Source organism: Manacus vitellinus, unplaced genomic scaffold, assembly GCF_001715985.3.
Source record: "Manacus vitellinus isolate BGI_N305 unplaced genomic scaffold, ASM171598v3 scaffold_6_pilon, whole genome shotgun sequence".
Classification (NCBI taxonomy): Eukaryota; Metazoa; Chordata; class Aves; order Passeriformes; family Pipridae; genus Manacus; species Manacus vitellinus.
Genome location: NW_021940750.1, coordinates 21,082,154 through 21,105,599, shown reverse-complemented (window position 1 = coordinate 21,105,599; position 23,446 = coordinate 21,082,154). Strand labels below are relative to the sequence as shown.

At 39.5% G+C, this 23,446-nt stretch overlaps 1 protein-coding gene across 1 annotated transcript in view; it reads left to right on the top strand.

Annotated features, from left to right (window-relative positions):
* The window catches only part of SPTLC2 (serine palmitoyltransferase long chain base subunit 2), a 69,424-nt gene extending 46,046 nt beyond the window's left edge, over positions 1 to 23,378 (top strand). The window contains exons 9-11 of the mRNA XM_008924949.3: positions 9,842 to 9,977; positions 12,048 to 12,177; positions 17,278 to 23,378. Coding sequence (XP_008923197.2) covers positions 9,842 to 9,977; positions 12,048 to 12,177; positions 17,278 to 17,397 — 386 coding nt within the window. The 3' untranslated portion in view covers positions 17,398 to 23,378. The remainder of the gene's footprint in view (positions 1 to 9,841; positions 9,978 to 12,047; positions 12,178 to 17,277) is intronic.
* The last annotated feature ends 68 nt before the right edge of the window (positions 23,379 to 23,446 follow it).

Below are 23,446 nucleotides of genomic sequence, written 5' to 3'. Positions count from 1 at the left end.
CAAACTTGGAGGAAGCAGACTGAAACATGTGGAGCCACCTTGTCCCTGGAACTGAAATAACGAGATAGGAAACATATTCTGAAAGATAAGAAATCTGTATGTAAGATAAATATAAGTATGTATAGAATTTTCTTTATTAGCTTTTATAGTGTGATCTCTTAAAAGAAACCATTGAAACTTTGCTTTATACCTCCATCTTGTTTATTAATTGTAAATCACTTTTTTTTTTTGAGGCTGATAGGGTAAGTTAGTGTAGGTGGTCATCTTTCCATTATTGCCTGAGCAAGTGCTGCCTTTGTCAGGGTTGTACACGTGAATAGGTCTTGATCCCTCTTTCTGCCTTGAGGTGTGAGTTCATGTCAGGAGCCTTCTTTCTGATAAATGATATTACAAGCGTCTTAAAATCATCTCTGGATGAAATCAGCATGTCCTAGGTCCTTAAACATCCAGTACAGCATTTTTAACAGCACTGTGCTCTCCCTGTTTCTCTTAGTGAAACTTTTCCTTAAAAGGTAAAAGTGCTGGCATTTAATCAATGTTGAACTGGAATTTTGTTTAGTGTTCCAGTGTTTAAAAAGTTTAAAATCTCTCTCTACTTTCTCTGGTTTTAAGTTACTCACTGTAGTCCCTAATAGGTACGACTTTGTTTCTAATCTGACCCTTGCTTCCAGGCAGATATTCTTAAATTGTGCTTGTCCTTTCTGCTACTTGACAAATCTAAAAACATTTCGGGTCTTTTTGTCAGCATGCTAATGTTATTAGAAGTTATGCTTGACTTGTGCTCTTCAGGAAAAGCCTTCAAGAGGAGAGATATCTATATCTTGTATGAAAAACATGTTTATGGCAGTAAAAGGGTAGTAGTGCTTTTATGTCTTCTCAAAAAAAGAAATTGGCTGTTGCGTTGTTTTTTTTAATGATGAGGTATTTAGAAGTTTAGTGTCCACAAAACAACTGGACTTATTATGTTAACATTGCAAAAGATTTTCATAAACCCTTGGGAGGCAACTTTGCTTCTGAAAGCTTAGTGGAGAATCTGTTAAATCAGCACAAGAATATTGAATTCCTGGTTGAGATTTGAAAAATGCTTGTTTCCAAAACAGAATATGCTGAATTATGTCTTCCACTGAAACAGCCAACCAAAAGACAGAAATGTAGGAATAATAAACAGAATGAAAATATAAGCCTTTGCAAAAACAAGGGGATTCTAATGTGGAAAAATTTACAAGCTTGATTATATTATAGCATCACTCTGACTTGAAGAAACAAACTTCTAGAGAATGATACATGTAACCAAGTTTTCCTCAGCAGTTTACTTTGATTTAAGCACTTCCAATGTCTGAAAATACAGGCTTTTTGAAGTAGAAATTCTCTCTTATTTTCTTCTGTGTGGCCCATTGATAGCAAGGTATACGAAGAAAAAGCTCTATCCATGCTAATGAAATAGTGCTTTATCTTCCATGTTGTTGATACTGGTGCTCTCAGAAAAGCAATGACAAAATGCTGCAGCCTGGTCCATATCCTTTCCATGTAGGGTGTATTTAGCCATCTTCTGTCTGGGGACCAGGACACAATGGATCACTTTGTTCTCTGTGCCTTCATAATGGATTGTGATCTCTTTTGGTTTTGTTTTTTTGATTGGTTGGTTGGTTTTCTGGGTTTTTTTGTTTGGTTTTTTGGTGTTTTTTGTTTTTGGTTTTTTTGTTTGGTTTTTTGGTGTTTTTTGTTTTTGGTTTTGTGGGGGTTTTTTGGTGTTTCATTTTTGTTTTGTTTTGCTGTTTGTTTTTTTGTTGTTGTTTGTTTTTTGATTTGGTTTTGGTGTTTTCTGTTATTTGTTTGTTTTGTTTTCATTGATGGTTGGCTTTTGATATCGTACATGTCTGGTAAAAATTTTAGTAAACTTATGTAGTCAAGGACTTCCATAAAATTGGGTTGTAGGTTGGTCATGCCATTTGGAAACAATGGTGGATAGTACAGAACTTGACCTTTCCAAAAGCTCTTTTTATTTCACACAACAGTCAGTAAACTTTAGTGCTCAGGTTATAAAACACCTTTCAGCATTATTTTCTGAAAAAGGAGGTTGAGATCTGTTGCTTTGATGATTTTTCATACCATGTGTATGCTGCTTTCTAGCAGGGCTGATGCACAGGAAGTTCCACCTGAACATGAAGAAGAACTTCTTTATTGTGCAGGTTAACTGCAACAGACTGCCCAGAGAGGTTGTGGAGTCTCCCTCACTGGAGATATTCAATAATGATCTGGATGCAATCCAGTGAAATGTGCTTAGGATGACCCTGGTTGAGCAGGGAGGTTGGACCAAATGGTCCCTACTGTGGTCCCTTCCAGCCTTACCCAGTCTGTGATTCTGCATATACACACACATAGAGAGCCATAATTTGCATAATCTTCTTTTAGTTAGATTTTTTCCATTTTTTCTTCTAAGAAAGACCCAAAAAATTAACTTGTTTAGTCCTGGGAAGGCATTTGTTACAAGGGAAGGAAAAGTTTTATTAGATTCCTTGAATTGTGGCTGTCAGGAGAGGAGAGGACAAGAGACCTGCCCGGCTAAGTAGTCCTACAACATTGATAGCCCTCCAAGCAAAATATACCTGCTGAGGTCATGCTAACATCAGTAAAGTTGTGGTATTTGTCAGGGTAAAGTTATTGCTGGATAAATCCCTTCCTTGACTGAAATAAGCTATACTAACTGAAATGACTCTGCCACAAATTAAGGATGGCACATCTGTCAAGTAGGTAATACAGTGCTTCTCACCTGTAACACCTCTGTGCTGTCAGTAGTTTGTAAGATGGGACAAGCTTGAAAAACAATGCAAAATGAACTACATTAGAGACTGAAAGTAACTCTTTTTAAAGAATTAATAGAGTGTTTTCATTTCAAAGATGCCTTATGGATCTGTTATAATAACTTGCCATAATCGTCTTCTTGTAGTGATTGAAAATGTCTTTAATATGCCTCAGCCAATCTTACTAACAAAACCTACTTCTTGTTAAACACATACTGAGTCTTACCAGAGGCAGTGTGCTATCAGAGTACATCTTCACAAGTTCTCACAGAATTCTCTGAAATCTCTGCTAGTAAATGTTTTAATTTCCTTGATCACATAATGAATACCAAAACTGAAGGTGTTCATTGTGTTACAGCATGAGCTGTTATTGAGGGCCTGAGTAATTGAGGCAATAAATATGTATCACAGGTGGAATGATCCTGCATGTACTGAATTGCAATCTGTTCATATAAAGAGGTTTTTTTATTCTAAATTTTTCATTTAATCATTATAACCAAATATGTTAGTCTTCAACTGGTATGTAAGGTAAAGGATGAAATTGCTTAGTTTAGCCTCACTGTCCATGTTGACAATAAAATAAATAGGTTAAATTAAGACTGCAGTAATAAAACTCTAATGTGTTGAACAGCTAAAAGATTGGTTAATGGAAGAATATAGAACTTCATCATAGCTATCTAATGTGAACTCATATTTGTTGACCAACAAGAGCTTGTGCATACAGTTTACAGTTTCACTGTTTAGGAACCATTTTTCAAGATGTGTCCTACTATTTTACTTTGAAGTCTTTATAAGAATTAAATAAAAATGTAAACATACAGCTTCCTTTTTATTGCCCCAAGAATCTTTGTTTTAGATCCAGGAGACAGTGATCCCTAGTGTGACAAGCAGATAAAATCCTGCTTGTGTGTTTTTGCCCCTCGGAGTTCAGTGTCAGCTGTTTGTCTGTGTACAATGCAACTTGCCTTTTATTTCTCCAGAAGCTGTGCTGATGAAGTGTTGCACTGTTTGGAAGAATAAATTTGTGATTGCTCTCCAATTATTGCCTAGAGATCTGCTGGGGGAAAACAGATACATCCTGGTCGAGCTGATTTTCTTTTGCGTCCATACCATCTATGATAGCTTATTCTTCAGCCTTAATAGATGGCAGAAACATTACAAATATTAGATCTTTGTGGCCACGTAACTTCCACAAATTCTGGACCCTCTTTGTTCTTTGTAAAGATGATTTTTTTAACATGGAATAGAGAAGTTACACAGACATCAGGTCTAAGAACTGTCTCTTTTTTTCTTTTCTTTTTTTTTTCCAAAGGCTAAGTTCATCCTAGTCTTGCAAAAATTTTTAACTGCTGAGCAATTGTTGTTTATTTATTAAAATGCCTTTTGCAAATAAGGGATGTCTCAGAATCCTTGAAGTATTTTGACTGTTACTTTAGGCATGAACTGCTATGATGAGCAGCTTGTTGTCCACCAGGACCCCCAGGTCCTTCTCCGCAGAGTTGTTTTCCAGCAGGTCGGCCCCCAGCCTGTGCTGGTGCCTGGGGTTGTTCTTCCCCAGGTGAGGACCCTGCATTTGCCTTTGAGTTTCAGGCAGTTCTTCTCTGCCCATCTCTCCAACCTGTCAAGGTCCTTCTGAAGGGCTGCACAGCCCTTTGGGGTGTCAGCCACTCCTCCCAGCTCGGTGTTGTCAGTGAACTTGCTGAGGAGGTGTCTTCCCCTCCATCCAAGTCAGTGATGAATAGGTTAAACAATACTGTGCCCAGTATTGAACCTTGGGGGACATCACTAGTGACAGGCCTCCAACTGGACCCTCTGCCACTGACTACAACCCTCCAAACTTTGCTGTTCAGCCAGATCTCAATCCACCTCACTGTCCACTCATCCAGTCCACACTTCCTGAGTTTGTGTATGAGAATATTGTGCGAGACAGCGTCAAAAACCTTGCTAAAGTTGAGGTAGACAGTATCCACTTCTCTCCCCGTATCTATCCAGGTTGGTCAAACATGATTTACCTTTAATAAATTCGTGCTGACTACTCCTGATCACCTTCTTGTCTTTCATGTGGATAGAGATGGTCTCCAGAATGAGGTGCTCCATCACCTTTCCAGGGATTGAGGTAAGGCTGAATGGCTGGTAGTTTCCTGGGTCCTGCTTCTTGCCCTTTTTCAAGATCAGGGTGACATTTGCTTTCTTCCAGTCCTCAGGCACCTTTCCCGATCTCCATGACCTTTCAAAGATGATCATGAGCTGCCTTGCTCTGTTATCCTCCAGCTCTCTCAGCATTTGTGGATGCATCCTGTCAGAGCCCATGGTCTTGTGGATGTCACCTCTGCCTAGGTGTTCTCTAACCCAATCCTCCTTGACCAAGGGAAAGTCTTCCTTACAATATTCCTTTACCCTGCCTGGTCTTCTGGTTCTGTTGTAGTTTAGTTAAACGGGAGGGTTTTCAGTGATGAGTATTTCATACCACCACGTAATTTCGGAGTGTGGGGACTGCTCCCATCCGAACTGGACTGGGGGAATACTGTCCCTGGGGGTCTTAGAAGAGGTGGGTCCCTGGAGTGGAGCATCTCAGGAACTCGGGAGACAGGAGATAAAAGGCAGGTGCAGGCCAGAACTGCTCTTTTGGTACTGGTTTTTGCTCGCTAGAGGACTGTGGACTCTTGGAGTCTTTCCCAGAGCGCTCAGCCATTCCTCCACTGTCGGACCAAGCTCAAACTCAGGGGAATCACTGTAACGCTGCTTTTCAGAGCACTTTTGAAGCTGTTGTGTAATAGGCTGGGAACCACTACCACTGCCAGCTAGGGCATTCCCTTCTCCAGAGTCGCCACCATCTCAGCCGCAGCCGTTTTGCTCTCTCATCCACACAAAGTGCCGCCGCCCCACAGCCTGAGCCCACCAGTCCCAGCACCACACTGGGTCACCACCCCACCCACACACCCACGTGATTGCTACGCCAGAACCCACACCAGCACCTCAGCAGCATAAGACTTTTTTGGATGAAATACCCTTCCAGGTTTTGTTTTAACCTAGAGGGGAAGGGGGTAGCTGGGTAATATTTTCTGCTATTTCTGTTTGTTTCTTTCTTTCTTTCTTTCTTTCCCTATTTAGTGAAATTGTTATTTTCCTGTCTTCATTCACACTCCTCATAATTTTTAACCTTATTTATACTGAAGGGAGGGAAATAATGAAAAAGGAGGGTTCATCTCACCTTCCAAATATATTGTCACTAAACCAAGACAGGGCCAAAGGTTCCTGAGGGCTGGTGTTGTCAGTGAAGACCAATGCAAAGAAGACATTCAATAACTCTGCCTTTTCTGCATCCTGTTTTCACTATAACTTTTGTTTTTCTGAGCAATATGACCTCTAAAACAGAGACCTTCACAAGTGAAATATCATTCTTTTAGCCTGTGGGAACTTGTCCTGACAGAAACACTAATTTACTTTTCAGGGGTTGCAAGGAATATGCATCTTCTGCTTTTAGATTCATAATGAAATGCTTTCTCTAGGGTGTTGGTTTTTTTTTTTTCAGGGAGATGCTATCTCCATTTTTTAAAGAATGTTGCTTGCCTTGTATATTTGTGACAGGAGAGTGTTTCTCCCCTATAGATGGCATGTGACCTTTACTTTTGATATGATAGCACCATTTTCTTTAGGGGATACATGTGCACTTTAGACTAAATGATGCCCAGGCTGCTGCAAGCAGGAAGTGTTTTACTGAATTGCAAGAGCAGTCTTGATATGGCTGCAGTAAACTTGTGAAAGGGTATAGAAGTAAAGGAGAAGTCATTAGTTAATCCTCTAATTCCAGTGTTGGTCTGTCAGTAGCTAGTTTTAAGCCATTTACAGGACCCGTGAGGGACTTCAGATCAGTTGATCTGATAAGCAGTTCTAGTTTTTTAGCCTTTTGAAGAACTCAGTTCCAGTAATCATCCCTTTCTTCCCCCCTTCCTTCTCTCCCTGAAGGTCATCACATTCCAGTTTCCTAGATGAAAGGCTGTTACCAGAATTATTGCACAACTCCTATGCAAGAACAATTGGCAGAGTGGTGTCTGATCTGGCCTTTTTTTTCCATGGTCTTAAAACTGAAGCTGCATACTGCCAAAAAAGCTGGCTTCTGGAGAATTGCTGCAGTCCTGGAAATTTTTTTAGGCCTACAGTTGAGCAGACCTGGACTGAGCTCTGAGCTTCAGAAGATGCTTGCGCTTAGAAGGGACTTTGAGGCCCTCTCTGAATGCTCAAGCACTGTTTGGGTACAAGTGAGATTAGCAGCTGCTGTCTCCAGGCACTGCTTGGTTTGTCTTTGTGGTCCCAGAAAACATGGTAGAACTGTAGTAGCAGTTAACAGCCCACTACACTAGTGTGTACCAGTGGGACTGAACCAGCAAATGTTAGCAGAGCTGAACACTGGGTATATGCTTGTTGTGTAATATTGCAAACCCTATTCAATTAGCATGTGGCATCACTCTTTGAGTGCAGGATTTTATATAGAATAGGACACTAAATATGTTGAAGTGCAGAGAAGAGTAGTTGCACAAAATGCATGGATGCAGGGAGAAAGGCAATCAGGACAAGGAACCTGTGCTCAATTCTTGTTTGATTCCCAGTGGTTTGCTTCACCACAGCTACAGTTCTCTTCAGATGGTAATGACATGGGGTGGGTAGTGAGAAGACGCCACTGAATATATTTTCAAGTTCTTGGTAATATTATTGTAGCCACAGTGAAAAGTTTTTAGAGAAATAATAATTTCAGTAAATTGCCTGATGGTTCTAAAGTGAAGTAAAATCTGGCAGACTTTTGAGACTCACAAAGCTGAAAAAGGCAAGCGTTTTCCAAATCTGTCAGTTGCTGTAATAGGTGATTACATCTCTGTAGAGAACTGAAAGACTTGTGCATGAAAGTTGTTTGCATCTCAAAGCACTCTTCAATCTATAAGGACAAATCTAGAATCATAACCTCTTTTTATTGGAAGGAGTTTAGGGAAGACTTAGTGAAGCAGTTGCCAACTACAAATTAAGATTGCTCTTTAATCTTTATTTGGAAGGCTCCCAACAACATAGAAAAGGGTGTGAATGTGTAGAGGAAAAACCACAAAAGTGATGAAGTTCCTTCTGCTTAAAGCACTGTAAACCATGCTTTATGGGAACTTGGAGAAAATATATGTATGGCAAAAGCTGCATTCCTTGTCATGGGAGAAGGGCTGATTGTACATCACTTACCTGAAATGACAGAAATTGATGCATTTCTGTGTAGATGTGCAGATGCAGCTTTCTTAGAAGGTACCAAAGTAGCTTTTTTCTGCATGTAGTTTGCTGTGGACACCTGTGTATTTATTGACTGCCTCAGTGTTAGAAATGCAAGTAGTGGCTTTTGGCCCACTGTTGTTAGTATCTTGCAGTAGGCCTGTTTCTTCTAATTTGACTGGGTTGTTTGGGGTTTTTTTAACTTCATTTTGTAGTCTGAGGTATTTAAAATAACCAAATAATTGGTCTGAAAACATAAGAGAAAGCTGAGTCTCCAGTAGAGGACCTGATCTTATGTGAACCAATTAAAAATTTAGTTTCATAAGCTCAAGATGCCTTTGTGTTTCACTGAAATCTTACTGCTTTTTGGGGAAGAGGAATTAAGCTTCTGCAGAAACTCTGGGGGGAGAGAAGATTAAGAAATAATGCTCTTAATGGAGAAGAAGAAATGTCTTAAATGGCAGTCAGTGCTGTTAAAATACCAGCTCCTACCCCCTAATGATAGGCCAAGTTTTACAAACTTAACAGGTTTCATCCTTTTTTCTTATGCCTTTGATGGGATTTTGCCTTTGATTGCCTGGTTGTGGGTGGAATGTCTGATACTCTCGGCAACAAATACTATATGTTCTTAAAATTACATTTGTTCTGGCCTGGAGCAGAGATATTGTGGGTGTTGGATGTTTCTTTGAGACCTGACATTCCTTTTAGTTAATCACCTTATGTTATCTACAACTTTAAAGAAAGATGATTAAAAAATCTAGCAGCTGACTTCACTATGTGGAATAGATCCACACTGCTGTACATTTAAAGGTTTGGTATATGAATCACCCATCTGGACAAGGCACTATTTGGATAATTGGTTATCCAGAAATATATTCTGTGGATCAGAGACAAGTAATTATAAGTGTTACTTATTATAGTCTCATCAATGGCATAATGCTTAATCTCTTAAGCACATTAGAGTATTAATTGATCAGAAATGCATTATGATCTGCTTAGGTGAGATGATACAAACCTTTTTCTGGGTAAAACAGGAATGTAGTACACTGTGTTAGGCTAGAATTTAATTAAATGATGAACAGGTTGTTCTATGCATATCTGAACAGCTGAAATATTTCAATTATACTATCTAATGTCCTGTGTACTAATTTTGACAAATGTCAAAAAAATCCATACAGAATTTGTTGAATACATGATAAATCAGCTGCTGCCAGTTATGTGAAGTGAGCTGGATTATCAGAAGTAATTGGTTTAATTTAAACCCAGCTCATTTTAAGTGAAAAAGGTTAGGGAGCAGCCACGTGATCAGTTCAGCAAGGAGATCTAAAGAGGAAAGTAGTAATTTATATTAATACAGACAAGCAGGATAAAATGTGGTGAACAGCCCAAGCTGATTCAATAGGTTTCCATTAATTATTCAAAGTGTAAGCAAACTCTAAGATGCAGTTACTAGTGAATTTTGAGAAAATTTTGAATCTTGTTTAAAAGCAGCTAACTGCCTTGTTTTGCCAGGTACCTCTTGATTGAAAACCTGATATAGAAAACTAGGGAATGCTTGGGCTTGATGGTTGTGCCTGTCCTAGTCCATTCAGCTATAGACTTGTCAGAAAATGCATGATCAATCTTGATTACATGAGGGAGAAGAAACTTCAAATTCCAATTTGCATTTATATTTAATGCTTCCATAAACACAGGTGGCACATTCATATTTTATACTTTAGCTGAAGGTCTTGTGTTGCAGTTATGCACGTGACTTTTGACAATTGAGTTCAGTCTTACCTTAATTTCTTTTCTAGGGAGAGCACGTGTGCAGCAACTAGCAGAGAACACAAGATATTTCAGGAGACGACTGAAAGAGATGGGCTTTATCATCTATGGAAATGAAGATTCCCCTGTTGTGCCTCTGATGCTGTACATGCCAGCAAAAATTGGGTAGGTTTATCTGTCTCCTTTAAAGCCAGGATGGTACAATACTGTTTTCTAAATATAAGAACAGACTGGTTTGATTTTTGCTTTTATGATCATTACTGAGTCTTATGAAATATGGAAACATCCTATAAAAGTGAACTTGAGAAAATCAAGGCTTGTAGCTTGGGGCAGCAAGGAAGCACTTTGAGGAAGCAATTTTGCCACTACGATTCATGTTTTAAAGGTTTGGGGGGGGTGTTGGGGGTGGGTGTGTTGCCATTCTGTTTATATGTAAAGTGTATAAATGTGCTAAAGAGGAGTTGAAACTGAATGGAAATTAACGTTAAAAGTTACTGGAGGAAGTCTTTCAACCAGCTCCTGAATCAGAAGCAGCCAACATTTCCAGAGATGAACTTTGAAAATTAAAAAAAGGAAAAGCAGAGGGGACAAGACATGATTGGACACAAGAACATGTATTTAATGAATCCCAAGTTTTTAAGAGGTCTGGATTTAATCAGTCGGGTATTAGTATTGTAAATACTAGTACAACTGGAGCACATAGCTTTATAAATACTTATGCATTTGTGGGGTGCCTTGCATATAATTAAGGCTAAAATTCTGCAAGGAGGATATAATGTATATATTAAAATTTTTTGCAACATAAACATGAACCCGATTTCGAGGGCAGCTTGGCTTTGACTGCTGCTTTTCACTGTCTATATAATGCAGTACTCAATCAACACTTTCAAATTTGGAAAGCGTAGTTTCATTTTAAGCCTTACTGAACATCTCTAGTGCTTTACTAGCTCAGCTAGGCTTCAGTCTGGCTAAGCACTTTGGTTCTGTGACAGAACAAGCATCATCTAGTACTCTGCACAAAGGCAGATAAAGTCTTTCTCCACCCTTCTCAGTGTAACACAGTTTGAAAGTCCTGTTACCTTTACAGGCCTTGCTGGTCTGCAGTGTGCACCATCCAGCACACAGAGGCATACTGTTTCCACTGCCCAGCTGCTCTGCCAGTCAGTACAATCTTCTCCCTGGAAATGTTGATGGAAATGTTGATTAGCTGAGCAGTTGGACCACTAACTTGAAATGAGCAAGAACAAAGAGCCCTGACAAGAGTTGGCCCTTAGGATCTGCATCGGGTTTACTTGATCCTTTCTTTGTCCCTTGTAGTCTGTTTTTACAATAGTTTGAGGGTACTAAATGGATACAAAATGAAGTGTATCAGGATGCACCTATTTATAAGGAAAATAGTTGTGGCAGAAAATTTAACAACCTAGTAAAAGAATGTTATTTTTATACATCCTTATAAGCCTCTTAAGTTCATTGCTACTTCTCACAACAAGGTCAGTTCAAAACAGATTAACCATTTCCTGTGGCCTGTAGAAACACCCACAATTGCACTGCCATTACAGAAAGGATCAATATCTTTGTGCCTCTCGTAGCATAACTCACAGCCACTAATTTCTTTAATCTTTATTTTATTGAAGATAGTTCAATAAAACAGTGTGACAGTTGTATGACATTTTTGCACCTTTCTTTGAAATATTTGGTGTCATATTAGATGATTTCACAGTTTACTGTGGTGATTCAATGGTTCCCATGACAGGCTTTTAAAAAGTGGTAAATTCTATGACACATTACTGTACTTTAATCAAGTTCAATTGGCGATAAAACATCTTGAAACTGCAGAAACATCTGCTTTGGGGCATTGCAGCGTGAGGGATTCCTTATATAGTCAAACGTCTGAGCTAAAATCCCTGTTTCCTATCGGAAAGATTTCCAAGCTTAAGTTACAAATCCATTTAGAAACAGCCTGCTATAAGACCAGTCTCTGCCACATATAATCTTTCAGCTTTGTTGGAACTTAATACAGTGAAACCTTTTGAGAAGGACCACCTCTTGGGAGTGAATTAAAAAAAGGCTTTTGTGAGCAGGCATTCTGCCTCTAAAAGAAAGCACCGGAAGGTCCAAATTGTGTTGTTACAGGCTTGCTTCAGCAAAGGCCTGTGTGCATTAACACACTGAGACCTTCATGCTCTGGCTTTGCTGCCAGTGGAATAATTGCGACGATCTTGTTCTCTCTGGCAGTGCGTTTGGACGTGAGATGCTGAAGCGGAACATCGGTGTTGTGGTTGTGGGCTTCCCGGCCACTCCCATCATCGAGTCCAGAGCCAGATTCTGTTTGTCTGCAGCTCATACCAAAGAGATGCTTGATACAGTAAGTGTCTCGTCTTCCTTTTGCTCATGCCTGCTATAAACAGATACAACTGTCTGGTTTTTGTGCACTGGTTCAGTGTTTGGTACACAAACTAATTGAACCTAATCTTCGAAGTCTTTTGTAGTAGACCTGGCCATGACTCCATCTCTCTTTCCTTGCTTCAACAGTGCAGAATGGCTGCCTACAGTAAATCTCAGGACTTTTCCTTTTCTATTTTAGATTATGTGAAGGTGACAGTCTCATTCCTGTGAGACAATGCTTTTTCCCCTCTTAAGAGGCTCTACTTTGCACTGAACCTTTTAGAAGGAAAAAATTCTGCTTTTACTGACCCTAGATGCTAATGGTAAGAAGAAAAAAAAAACCTGAAAACCTCCAAAACATTTATATTCTTCTCGGAAGGAAGCACGTGATTACTAGTGAAAATTTTTATTCCAAAGATTACTCCAGTTCTTCATTACAGCTTCTGAGCACTTTTATCTTAAATAATCTTGTCCTAATGAGTCTGTGCCACGTGCAATGCCTTACTGACTCCTGCCTGCAGTAAGCATGTTCCAGAGGGAACGGAGGTCCTCTCTGAGGAGGCCTGCATCACAGTTAGGAGATGCTGCCTTAAAAAGTAAGGATAGCAGTTATTCTCTGACTAATAGAGTTGAAAAAGGATTATATGAATAAGCCTGACTATTCTTAGTATGTTTTGAAGTGGTAGCTACATTCACTCTTAAGTCTTCTGAATAATCTTCTTTGATGGACATGGCATGTATTAGGCACTGTCAAAGTTTTGCATTGTGTTTTTTTCCCCACTTTGAGGGTCTGTGACTCAGAACCTAAACTAGGTTGAGTCATGAACTCGGACTTCATGAGAGTAGACTCTGTCCTGTTCAGAGACCTACTTGAAAGAATCCCATAGGATACAGCCTTAAAGAGAGGAGGTGTCCAGGACAGCTAATTGATTTTTTCCTCCTCCCTTCTCCCCTGAAGAATGATCCATCCTGACTTACAGGAGAGTGAATGTGGGAAGCCTGCATGGATCAACAACCAACAAAAACATGTTATGGAAGCATATAAAAAGGAGGTGCAAGCAGGAACAGGAGGAATAGAGACATAGTTCTGAGCATGCAGGGATTGGGGTCAGGAAAGCCTAAGCCCACTTGGAACTCAATCTGTCAAAGGACATGAAATGCAGCAGGCAGGGCTTTTATGGGTATATTAGTAGCAAAAGGAAGAGTAGAGAAAATATGGGGGGCTGCTGCTGAATGGCAAAGGGAATCAGGTGACAAATGACATGTAAGAGATGAGGGTACTCGGTGCCTTTGTTGTCACAGTCTACTCGTGAGGCTTGACTCAGGAATCCTGGGACCATAAGATCAGTGGAAAAGTATGGAGCAGTGAAGACTTACCTTTAGTGTGAAGGAGGCTCCAGTAAGGGAATATTTAAACAAACTGAACATGCACAGGTCCATGGGAACTGATGGGGTGGACCCACAAGTGTTGAGGGAGCTGACTGCAAGGCCACTCTTGATTATCATCTTCAGCGGGAGGTCATGGTGCCTGAGGGAGGTTCTGGAGGTTTGGAAGACAGCAAATGTCACTACTCTCTTCAAGAAGGGCAAAAAGTGTGATCTGAGGAACTGCAGGTTGAGAAAGCTCACCTTAATCTTGAGAAGATTGTGGAGAAAAAAATCCTTGAAAGTATTTTTGAACATTTTGTGGACCAGAAGGGGATTGGGAGTAGTCATCATAGAGTTAGAGAGGGGAAATCATGCCCAAATATGATCAGGTAGGTAAACTTCAATATATAAACAGCAAATGGGACATATAAACAGATATTTACTAATGTCTTGTCAAAAAAAAAATAGATTCAACCTTTTCACACTTCATTGCTGCTGAACTTCCAAATCAACAGCTTAAAATGGCATGCTTTTTGTATTTCATTTTTGTTATGAAAATTAGTAAGGCAATGAGTGGTGCGTGTGCAGTTTGGTGATATATGTTTAGTGTTGTTGAATAGTATTAAACAACCTGCCATGTATCTCTAGTGCTGTACTTGCTGCTTCTCAGTTGTTTCTGTCTTGTAAGACCTGAGAGATTCTCTAATGTGACACTCCAGCAACAGACTGCTTAAGGAGTTCCTTCCCAGCTACTTGTCCTACTGCTCTTCCTTTAATTATCCAAATTCAGTTGTTTCTGTTCCAAATAAAAATTTTGAACCAGTATGTTTGGAGAAGGCCCTCTCCTTCTCTTCCTTTCAGTTTGTATAAAATGAATAGTATCAGAGATTTGGCTCAGAGCACAATAATAGAACTGAGTACATTGACACAAATGAGGGAGCAGTAACTTCTGGACAGGTGGACATGGAGTGGGGATGAATGGGTAGGATGTGGGAGGAAGGAAAAGAAAGAAAACTGAAATCTCTGAAATCATATTGCTGCAAACTGAGCTAAAACTGAAACTGTACAAACTTGATACGCTGGCACTACCTGGGCAGTCATGCAATCATGCAGTCTTGCTGTTGGTTAGGTTCTTGTCTTCTCCTTTAGTGACTAGCTTGAGCCTTTACTTTAACAAGCTGCTTTTGCAGGGTCTGTATAAGTACTACACATGCTCTCTTCCAAAACCTATCTGTAACTTTTATTACTCTGCTTAAAAAACCTTTTCTCCTGTCAATTCACTTACAAGTCTGTCTGCATTTTCCAGAAAATATTTCAAGTTTCATGCTTTTAACATAAGATTCATTCCTAGAGTACCTCTGTAAGTGTTAAATCCTCTAAACTGACGAAATGCTTGTTCAATATATTAGGGTTTGTCTACCCAAAAAATTAATCCAGAGGAAAATGAGGTGTGAATTTTGAAGTGAATGAAAAAATCCTGATTTAGCTCAGTATGTGCAGGCTTTGTTCCAAGTTAGTGTAACCCACTTTAAGGTTCAAAATAGCTGCATGCTTTGAACCCAGAACATTGGCGAGAGGAGTTAGTAAGGAGCAAGTCTTCATGTCAGTGAATTTGTGTTGTGTTTTCTTGTGATGCAGTGAAAAACGATTGATTTCAGGCAGCTAATCATTTAGGCAGCTCTCAGATCTAATCCCTCTGCTGAACTGTGGCAACAATATCCAGGAGGAGAAAGAACTAAAGTGAATGGATTTGGGGAGAGCTGACAGAGAGCTTCAACTCAGCAGAGAGGACAACTTGATAGCCCATCTGTGTATGTGTGGGTGCTAATTAGGGCTCTTACGGCATTTTTTCTAAACAAAATTTATCTGAGTTTGAAGCATAGGGAAGAGAAGCTTGTCTTGCAAATGCTGATATTTGTGATACTTCCTTGTTCTTATTAATTAAACCCACATGATGGGAAACAGTTCTTAGTTACAATTTTAACTGTTTTATGTAAATAAAACTTCCTTGCCTGAAAATATTTGGCCTAGGATCAGAGTGAAGTCCCTCATAACCTGTATCCCTGTAGGCTGGTGCTTTCTTTTCAATGATGAAAAATATATTACACTCTCCTAAAGTCAGAGTACACCAATGCCATTTCCTTTGTAGTCTTTGCTGGTCACATGGCCCTTTTTGTTTTAAATTAATAAAATCCTAAATCTGCATTCAAGAATAACAGTTAACATAGTCTTTCAACAGAAATTCAGCTTTAAATTGCTTCCATATGGGATATTTACTTAAAACTCTGGCAGACTGTGCCCACACTTCTGTTTTGTTTTGTTTTTACCGAGGTCCAACTTCTGGGTTTGTCGTTCCCCCAGATTTTAGAGTGGAGAGGTTTTTGCTGCCAGATATAACAAGCACGAGGGGCCATTGTTTAAAGAAACAAAAACTTGAACTATCCATCCAAAAAGAAAAAAGCATGTAGGGATATTAACCCCCATCTGCCAACTGTCCTCAAGAGACAAGCATTTGACCCAGAACATGTTAAAACTGGAGCATTAATGTTGAATTAGTGACATTCTGAAGGAGTGCTGAATGTACCTATCTTAATAAATTTACAATTCAGGGAAGTGAAGGATGCCAGCCTTTGAATTAAAAAGCACATTGGGCTTGAACATAATCTTCTGATCTCATTTCTTTGTTACTTGCCTATATAAAATAATTAGCATGACATACTGTTGCAGATTTGTCTGCAGCAACTCATTTATTTTGTACCTTGCTCCAGGAGTGTTCTGTAGAGAAATGAAGTTTATGGTTTGACTTTTAAGAGACCCTGTTGTGAACCAGTGTCTTATCAAAGAGATTGCAACATAATGGAACCATGATTAGCTGAGCCAGGACTTTCCTCATTTCTGACGCTGGCAGATGTTTGATCTCTGTAAACTTCATAACATTTGAATTCAGGTCAAAACGGAAAAAGTTTGTGCTAATTCACTAGCAGTGTTCTGGGCCATCAGTAGCCTAAGTGTGGCCTTTGTGGGAACCTCTGTCAGTGGGACTTGCTTTCTAGGGAGAAAATGCTTGGGGTCCTACCCAGAATGACTGGTTTTTTCATTCCTTGGATTGTATGGCCAAATCTCCAATGTCATGTTGTTTACGGTACAGAGCTTGCATCACTAGTTGTATATGGACAATGCAAATTAACCAAATGTAGATGTAACAAATGCATCTATAGAACTTGTTAGCTTGCTATTGCAATTCGCCTTTTGCTTATCTTGCAATTTAAAAAATACAGTAGATCAGAGGTGGTATGCTAACACATATGTTGTTTTCATACTGAATGATGAATGAGTTAAACCTCCATGTACATTTTTTTCTGCTTCAGCTTCATTACCTCCAGGAAGGAAGGAATATTATTCTCATTTTTTCTGTTTATGAATAGTCATGGGCTTTGCTGGATAGTATGATCCTTCTTTGGAAGGGGAGTAGTAAGGTGGATGCATAGGCAGTCTCAGTTAAGTGACCAGTGCTGTTGACTTTGTCTCAAAACTCCTGAATGCTAAAATCAAAAAGAAATCCTTTGCACTTCTGAGGTTACCAGCTTCTAGCACAGTAAAATCTGAAGTGAAATGGCTGTCAGAGTAGTCTGCAGGCATGCAAACAGAAAGATGTGTTGATAATGTACTTGTATCTGTCTCCTCTGCTGATCTACTGTGGTCTCCTTGTCAGGCTTTAAAAGAAATCAATGAAGTTGGGGACCTTTTGCAACTGAAATATTCCCGTCGCCGTTTGGTACCTCTCTTGGACCGACCGTTTGACGAGACAACATATGAAGAAACAGAAGACTGAAGCCCTTCCATGTGCCTCAGGGGGAGGGACACAGCCCATGGGACACTCCGTGGCACACAGGCCACAGCATCCGTGAACAACACACTTATGACTGCTTAGCATAAAAGACATTTCCTCACAATACTGAAGTGGCCACATCAGCTCTAAATGGCATTTTGTAAATAGGGAGAGGATTTAAAAAAAAAGCTTTGATTCCTATGTCTTCAGGGTCTGGCCCTAGAGGTGCTTGGCTTTACTTTTTCTTGTTGCTTTTTTTTATTTATTTGTCTCAATGAATTCACAGCAACTCAAGTTGGCTGTGACTGATCAGTTCAGACTTTGTATGCACCATTAGCCTCCCAAATGCTGGCTGAGATGTTGTAAGCATGTGTGATGCTGGCATGGCAGCATTTCCAGTGTCACTGCTAGGTGTCTGATCTTCCCAATAAGGAATGAGCTGACCTGTCTGTTCTTGGAGACTTCCTAGAGAAACTGTTGATTGCTAACTTCGACATATTTAACAAGATGCATAATCAACCAAAGTTGTTTTTTTTCATTTGCAGTTACTTCTGTTTAAAACTTGAATTTAGCCTTTTTAAAATAAATGTGTTGCTGACATGTCACTGACAAGACCATTGTTCCCAAACATTATTTAGTTTTTTAAGCCACAGGCAGAAGGACTTCTGGAACTCTAGGCTCTTTTCCTTCCCAATATGGATACCAGATTGTCTCCTGGTTTGGACACTAATTGTCCCCTTGATATAGGGTAAGTGATGGAGAGGAGTTTTGTTTGGATTGTTTGGGGGTTTTTAATGGGTTGTGTTTTGTCTTCTGACATACTTCTCTTTAAAAAAAGGAAAAATGTGGATTTAGCATGTGTTGCTTTCTTATCTTAATTTCTCTTGCTTTATAATTCTTTTAAAATTGTGAACAAGTCACTGCTAAGTTCTAGAAGGGTGCTCCTGAGTTTAATTAAACCAGAGCAATCCTCAAGCTTCTTATTAAGACTGAAACCCCTTAATAAGTAGGTCTATACAACGGGTGACTTAGGAGAACCACTTATTTCATGCAGATCTGTGAAACTGTGATCTGTTTCTTGTCATATACGAGGTGTTCTTCACTGGCCTTGTTGCTCATATGGACGGCTTGAATCTAGTAATTCCATTCAGCCAGACAGCAAAGTCTGTTGGCAGCTGCATGTCTGTGTAGGCCTTCCCTGAAGAATGTCCTTGCAATTGCATTTAGTTGGACATCTTTATTCTTTTGTCTTTCTGTTACTGATCAACACTGATTAAATCAGTGTTCACTGAGCCAGTTGCTGTTTGGAATTTTTATTTGCAAGTTTCATACTATCCCTGTGTTTAAAATAGACACCTTTGCTCTAACACATCTTAGAGGAGGTCTGCTACTTAGTTTTTGCATCTTGAATTCTTTCAGTGAACAGAATGGATCAACAAAGATGTACCAAAAATTTTGAACAGGAGTCAGTTGCAGTATAGCTTGTTTCTGTATTTTATACATAGTCATGTAGGATTCCTGCAGATAGTAAAACATTAACGTTGTGTCACTTGGATTGGGCCAGCTCTTCAGTCTGGGTTAGCAAGATGCTTTTTGCAGGTGACTGGGATTTTTTGAAACAGATTCTTCATCATAATGCTAAAGCAGAGTGCAGCTCTAAGCTCTTTGCATGGTGCTGCAAAAAAAAAAATTATTTTTTTTTAAGTTCTTTTATGTTCACTCTGCAACTAACAGGAAAGGAGTGCTTTGACCACAAAAACCAAGCAGTTCTGCAAATACATCTGGTGATTTAAAGAAGAATTGGCTTCTATTTTATAGAATATCTATCTTCATGCATTTATAGATCTTGTTGCATTTGAATGTAGTGGAACTTCAAAACACTGATTCATTTTTTTACCACTGAATTTCAGAAATTTAATTATATGAGAAAAACTGAAATTGACAGTTTGAAAATAGGTCCAGATAACTATTTCTGTCTTAGTCCATTAATGTTGATTTGCTCTTCTTCTGGAGCCAAGTGTGTGCACAAGTACGAGAAGTCTTTATGTGCAGCTTTGATAGCTATGAAGTAGTCTCATTTGTTCAGCCACAGAGTGGATAAGCTGCATTTAGCTGAGCTTACTTTCTCACCTGTGTTCTGCCCAGGACTAGCTCTAACATTCCAGCAGATGACCTGCTTTCTGACTTCAAGAAGCTTTACCTCAAAGAATTATTGCTTTTTTTTTTTTCTCTTTTGGATTGTAGTAGGGAACAAGATGAGGTTAGCTCAGGAAGACCTGACTTCAGCCCTGATCCTATTAACTTGATCATGGAATGGTTTAAGAGCAGACAAAACTGACCACCTTGAAGCTTGGGTCAGTAGGTAGCTGTTTTGAGCATTCACAAATGTACAGTGTGTTTGCTGTGTAGTCAAGTCAATTTGAAAACTGTGATATATTAAGTTAGAAGTGAGTTATCATAGATTCTACAAGTCTTGAGTCCTAATCTTGTCTCTGGGATTCACTTTTAGAACAGCTTGTCTTTAGAAGGGAGAAAAGCAGCTGGACAAATCTTCTTAATATAGGCAACTCCTGTGTAATACTGCTGAAATTGTCAGTGTTAAAAAATTACTGGTGTCCATTTGGATTCCAGCTGTACTTGTTGAGGAAATTGTGTTCAAGCTTCTGCCTTTTAGTATCTTTCTGCTGTGTCACACTGTCTGCATATGACTTTGAATTTTGCATTGCAAAGACATTTCAGAAATCATTCAGGCAGTTAGCATTTGCAAACTGCTTGGTTACATTTCATCCTTGCCATATCCTTTTTGGGAAGCAACTCCCCCCTGGAGGCCTTTTATTCAAGAGAACCTGTTTTGCCAAAATTTGGTACCTGTTGAAACTGCTTCTGAAAAAGTAAGAAGTTACAAGTCCAAGATTTTGCACTTTTAAGTCAGTAATTCACTGAGCATGAAAGCCAGGAAAAGCTTTTTGCATCTACTAAACAAACTCCTCTTCCACAATGGAAGGAGCAGTACTGGTTTGTGCTAGGCAAACCTACAGCATGTGTGCTGTCACTGTATGTGTAAGATGGGTTGCTGCTTTGATACTTATGTACTGAGCAGAAATCTGTCTCCTTTTTCTCCTGGCAGTAGAAGTGAATGAAAGAACCAATCTTGAGAGATCACAAAGGACAAAAAGCTGCTTAAGAAATAAGACTTCAGTCTTTGCCAACTTTTCAGAGACATACTAATTGAAAATGAGTCCTGGTATTTCTTAAGAGATGCAAAATTCAAAAGAAAATGAAGGCTGCTTTTGAACAAAGGATTTTGCCCTGTACTGTATGTTGGCTAAACTTATACATAAACATACAATAGTTACCTTCCCAGTACCTCTCTGAAGAACTTAGCAAGCAAGTTTTTGCCTCTGGTGAGCAGAGTGAAGAGTTTAGAACCATAACTGTTTTCAAGGCTAATGGCCATACTTTTTCACTCTTGAGAAAATTGAGAAGCTCCTATTACTGAGCATCAGCAAAGAGTGAGAGATGTGCTTCTTGTTAGAAACTGGCCTTCCCAAGTAGACCTTTGTCTGAAGGAACTTGATTCATAGTTTTTCTGTAGTTCTTCAGCAAAGAAGAAACCAAGTTTTTTTGTGTCAAAATAATCAGGGCTTTCTTTTTTGTTTTTTTTATGTGACACAAACTTTTGTATAGTGTGTGTATGTACGTAGTATATTTAACTCTGTAGTTTCTACATATTTTCCTTTCTAAGTAGCATCCTTAATGAGCTGTTCTGGTTCTTGAGTTACTGGTGTGACATGGTTATGCTTTAGGCAGACTCAGGAGTGAGTTGACCAAACATCTTACTGTGATGAAGTCATTCAGTGAGGGGATTGCATCATCCATCCTCCTCTTGCTGTTTCCTCTAAGAGTGCAGCAGTGGTACCCACTGTCAGAGCTGCACCTTCACACAAAGCAGGCAAGGGAAGTGTGCCCATAAAATCAGTGACTGTCTGCTGTGTGGATGAAGGACCAATACAGCAGAGGTGGAGAAAAGGGGTAGTCAGGCATTACTTACTCTCAGCTGTACATCAAGGATCTTTCATGTGCACTGGAACAAGTATGCCTAAAACAGGAATGCAGCTTTCAGTGCCTAAAGGGACACTCCTCTAAAACTCTCCATGCCAAGTAAATCCTCTCCTTCTATACAAATTTTAATTTCTTTACATCTGGAAAGCATTTGGCTTACAGCTATTTGCTTGTTCAGAAGCCGTGTTATCCATTCAGGGAGATCATAGGAGAGGCTGGAGGAAAGCATGAGCATGACTCTTCATCTGAGAGAACACCTTGCTCCATTGGATCTGGAGCACTATGCATGAGCCCCCTTGCTGCTTTACAGAGAAGGAAACTTGTGGAGATGTATCCCAATATACTGTGCTCAGTCGGAATTTATACAGTTTATATATATTATTTTTACAGTTTATATGCAGCCTATGGAAGTGTCAGGCATGGTCTGTGTGGGTGGCACCTTCTGCATGGAGATCTGAGATACCTGCAATCTGGTCTGTTTTAGCACTAGAGAAGTACTGAGCTGTTTGGGAATGCTTAGTGTGATCCTTCAGCAGGTGCATAGCTGGCTTTGGTGCTGGACCTGGCACCCAAGTGGCAGTGGACCACTGTTTGGGAAAAGCACCAGTCATTTGACCCATGTAACTTGAATATGGTTTTAAAAGAAAGGAAAAGAAAAAAAAACAACTCATATGCCATTGTGATGGCTTTGTATTCCTGTAAACATCCCCAGCCTTGCAGTTGTTCACCTGTTCAAGGATTTGGACTTCAAGCTAGAGCACAAACATTAAGTGTTTGTGTGAACTATTTTGCTTTATCTTTCACTAAAAAGAGAAGCATTTGGTGCGGACATTGGAGCTGTTGTGTTTATATCCCCAAAAGGGGCCGGGTGAAAGAGATGACAACTGTGGTGTGTGTTGAAGGCCTTAAGCTGTGACTCTTGGTATGAAGAATTGAAATTAAAACTGACCTTGAAGAATGCAGTGAATTTTAACCCATGGAAGAATACTCTGTACTCTTAGTTAAAGCAGTATGTACTGCTGTTTTCTTGGGAGGGAGAGGTTTAGGACTCAATTTGTGTGTGACCCTGGCTAGCAGCTGTTTAGGAAATGTCTGTATGTGGGAGCCAAAAGTAGTGCAGTTCTCTGCACTAGTGTTCCTATGTAGCTTATATAGTTCCTGTGTAGTTCCATTGGTAACTTGTTCCTGGGCTGCTGAAAGCGGGAGACTTATTGAGAGGGTCAGGGACTTCAGAAGCATTGGCAGCTAGCAAATTCATTTCTTCAACAGTAGGTAAACAGGTCTCACATGAATATGCCAAGGGTTGGTGCTGTTCCAAAAATACCCATGGCGAGGTGAAACATGCACCAAACCATCTGACCAGTGTAAAACATTTCATTTTTTTTGCCAAAACTCATCCTGTTCAGACAGTATTTCTGATACCCCTTAATGGTATGTTAAGCTTAATGCATCTCCAGCCTCCCAATGTTAATTTCAGACCCATTTGAGAGAGGACAGAGGAATGCTGGAGCCTGAGGCTTTAGGTTAGCAGCCCCAAAGCCAATGGTGGCCCACATTTCCACAAGCCCTGGGCAGCATTACCAAGTCACAGCACTTTGTCTTAAATTGCACTGTATTCTTATGCCTCTGTGTTGCTATAATGTACATATATATTGGATTTTTTTGTAGATAAGACATTTTAGATAAAATTTTTAAATGGGCTCCCCCCAAAATATTTTATGCCAGATGTCTAATTTTTTTTACACTCGTGATTAACATGAATTTGGATGCTCTTTGGGCAGGGAAAAAGATAAATGGATGGTACATTGGCTTTAAAAAGGTAACAATGCATGTTTAAAAAAAACACTGGAGAAAAAAACTGCTTGGGAAAAAAATTCATTCAAATATATTCTATGTTCTGCATAATAAAGACTTTAAAAAAATGCTATATTGTGGGTTTGGCTTTTTTTTCTTAATGCTAATGAGGCTTTTCCCTATTAGGGAGACCAAA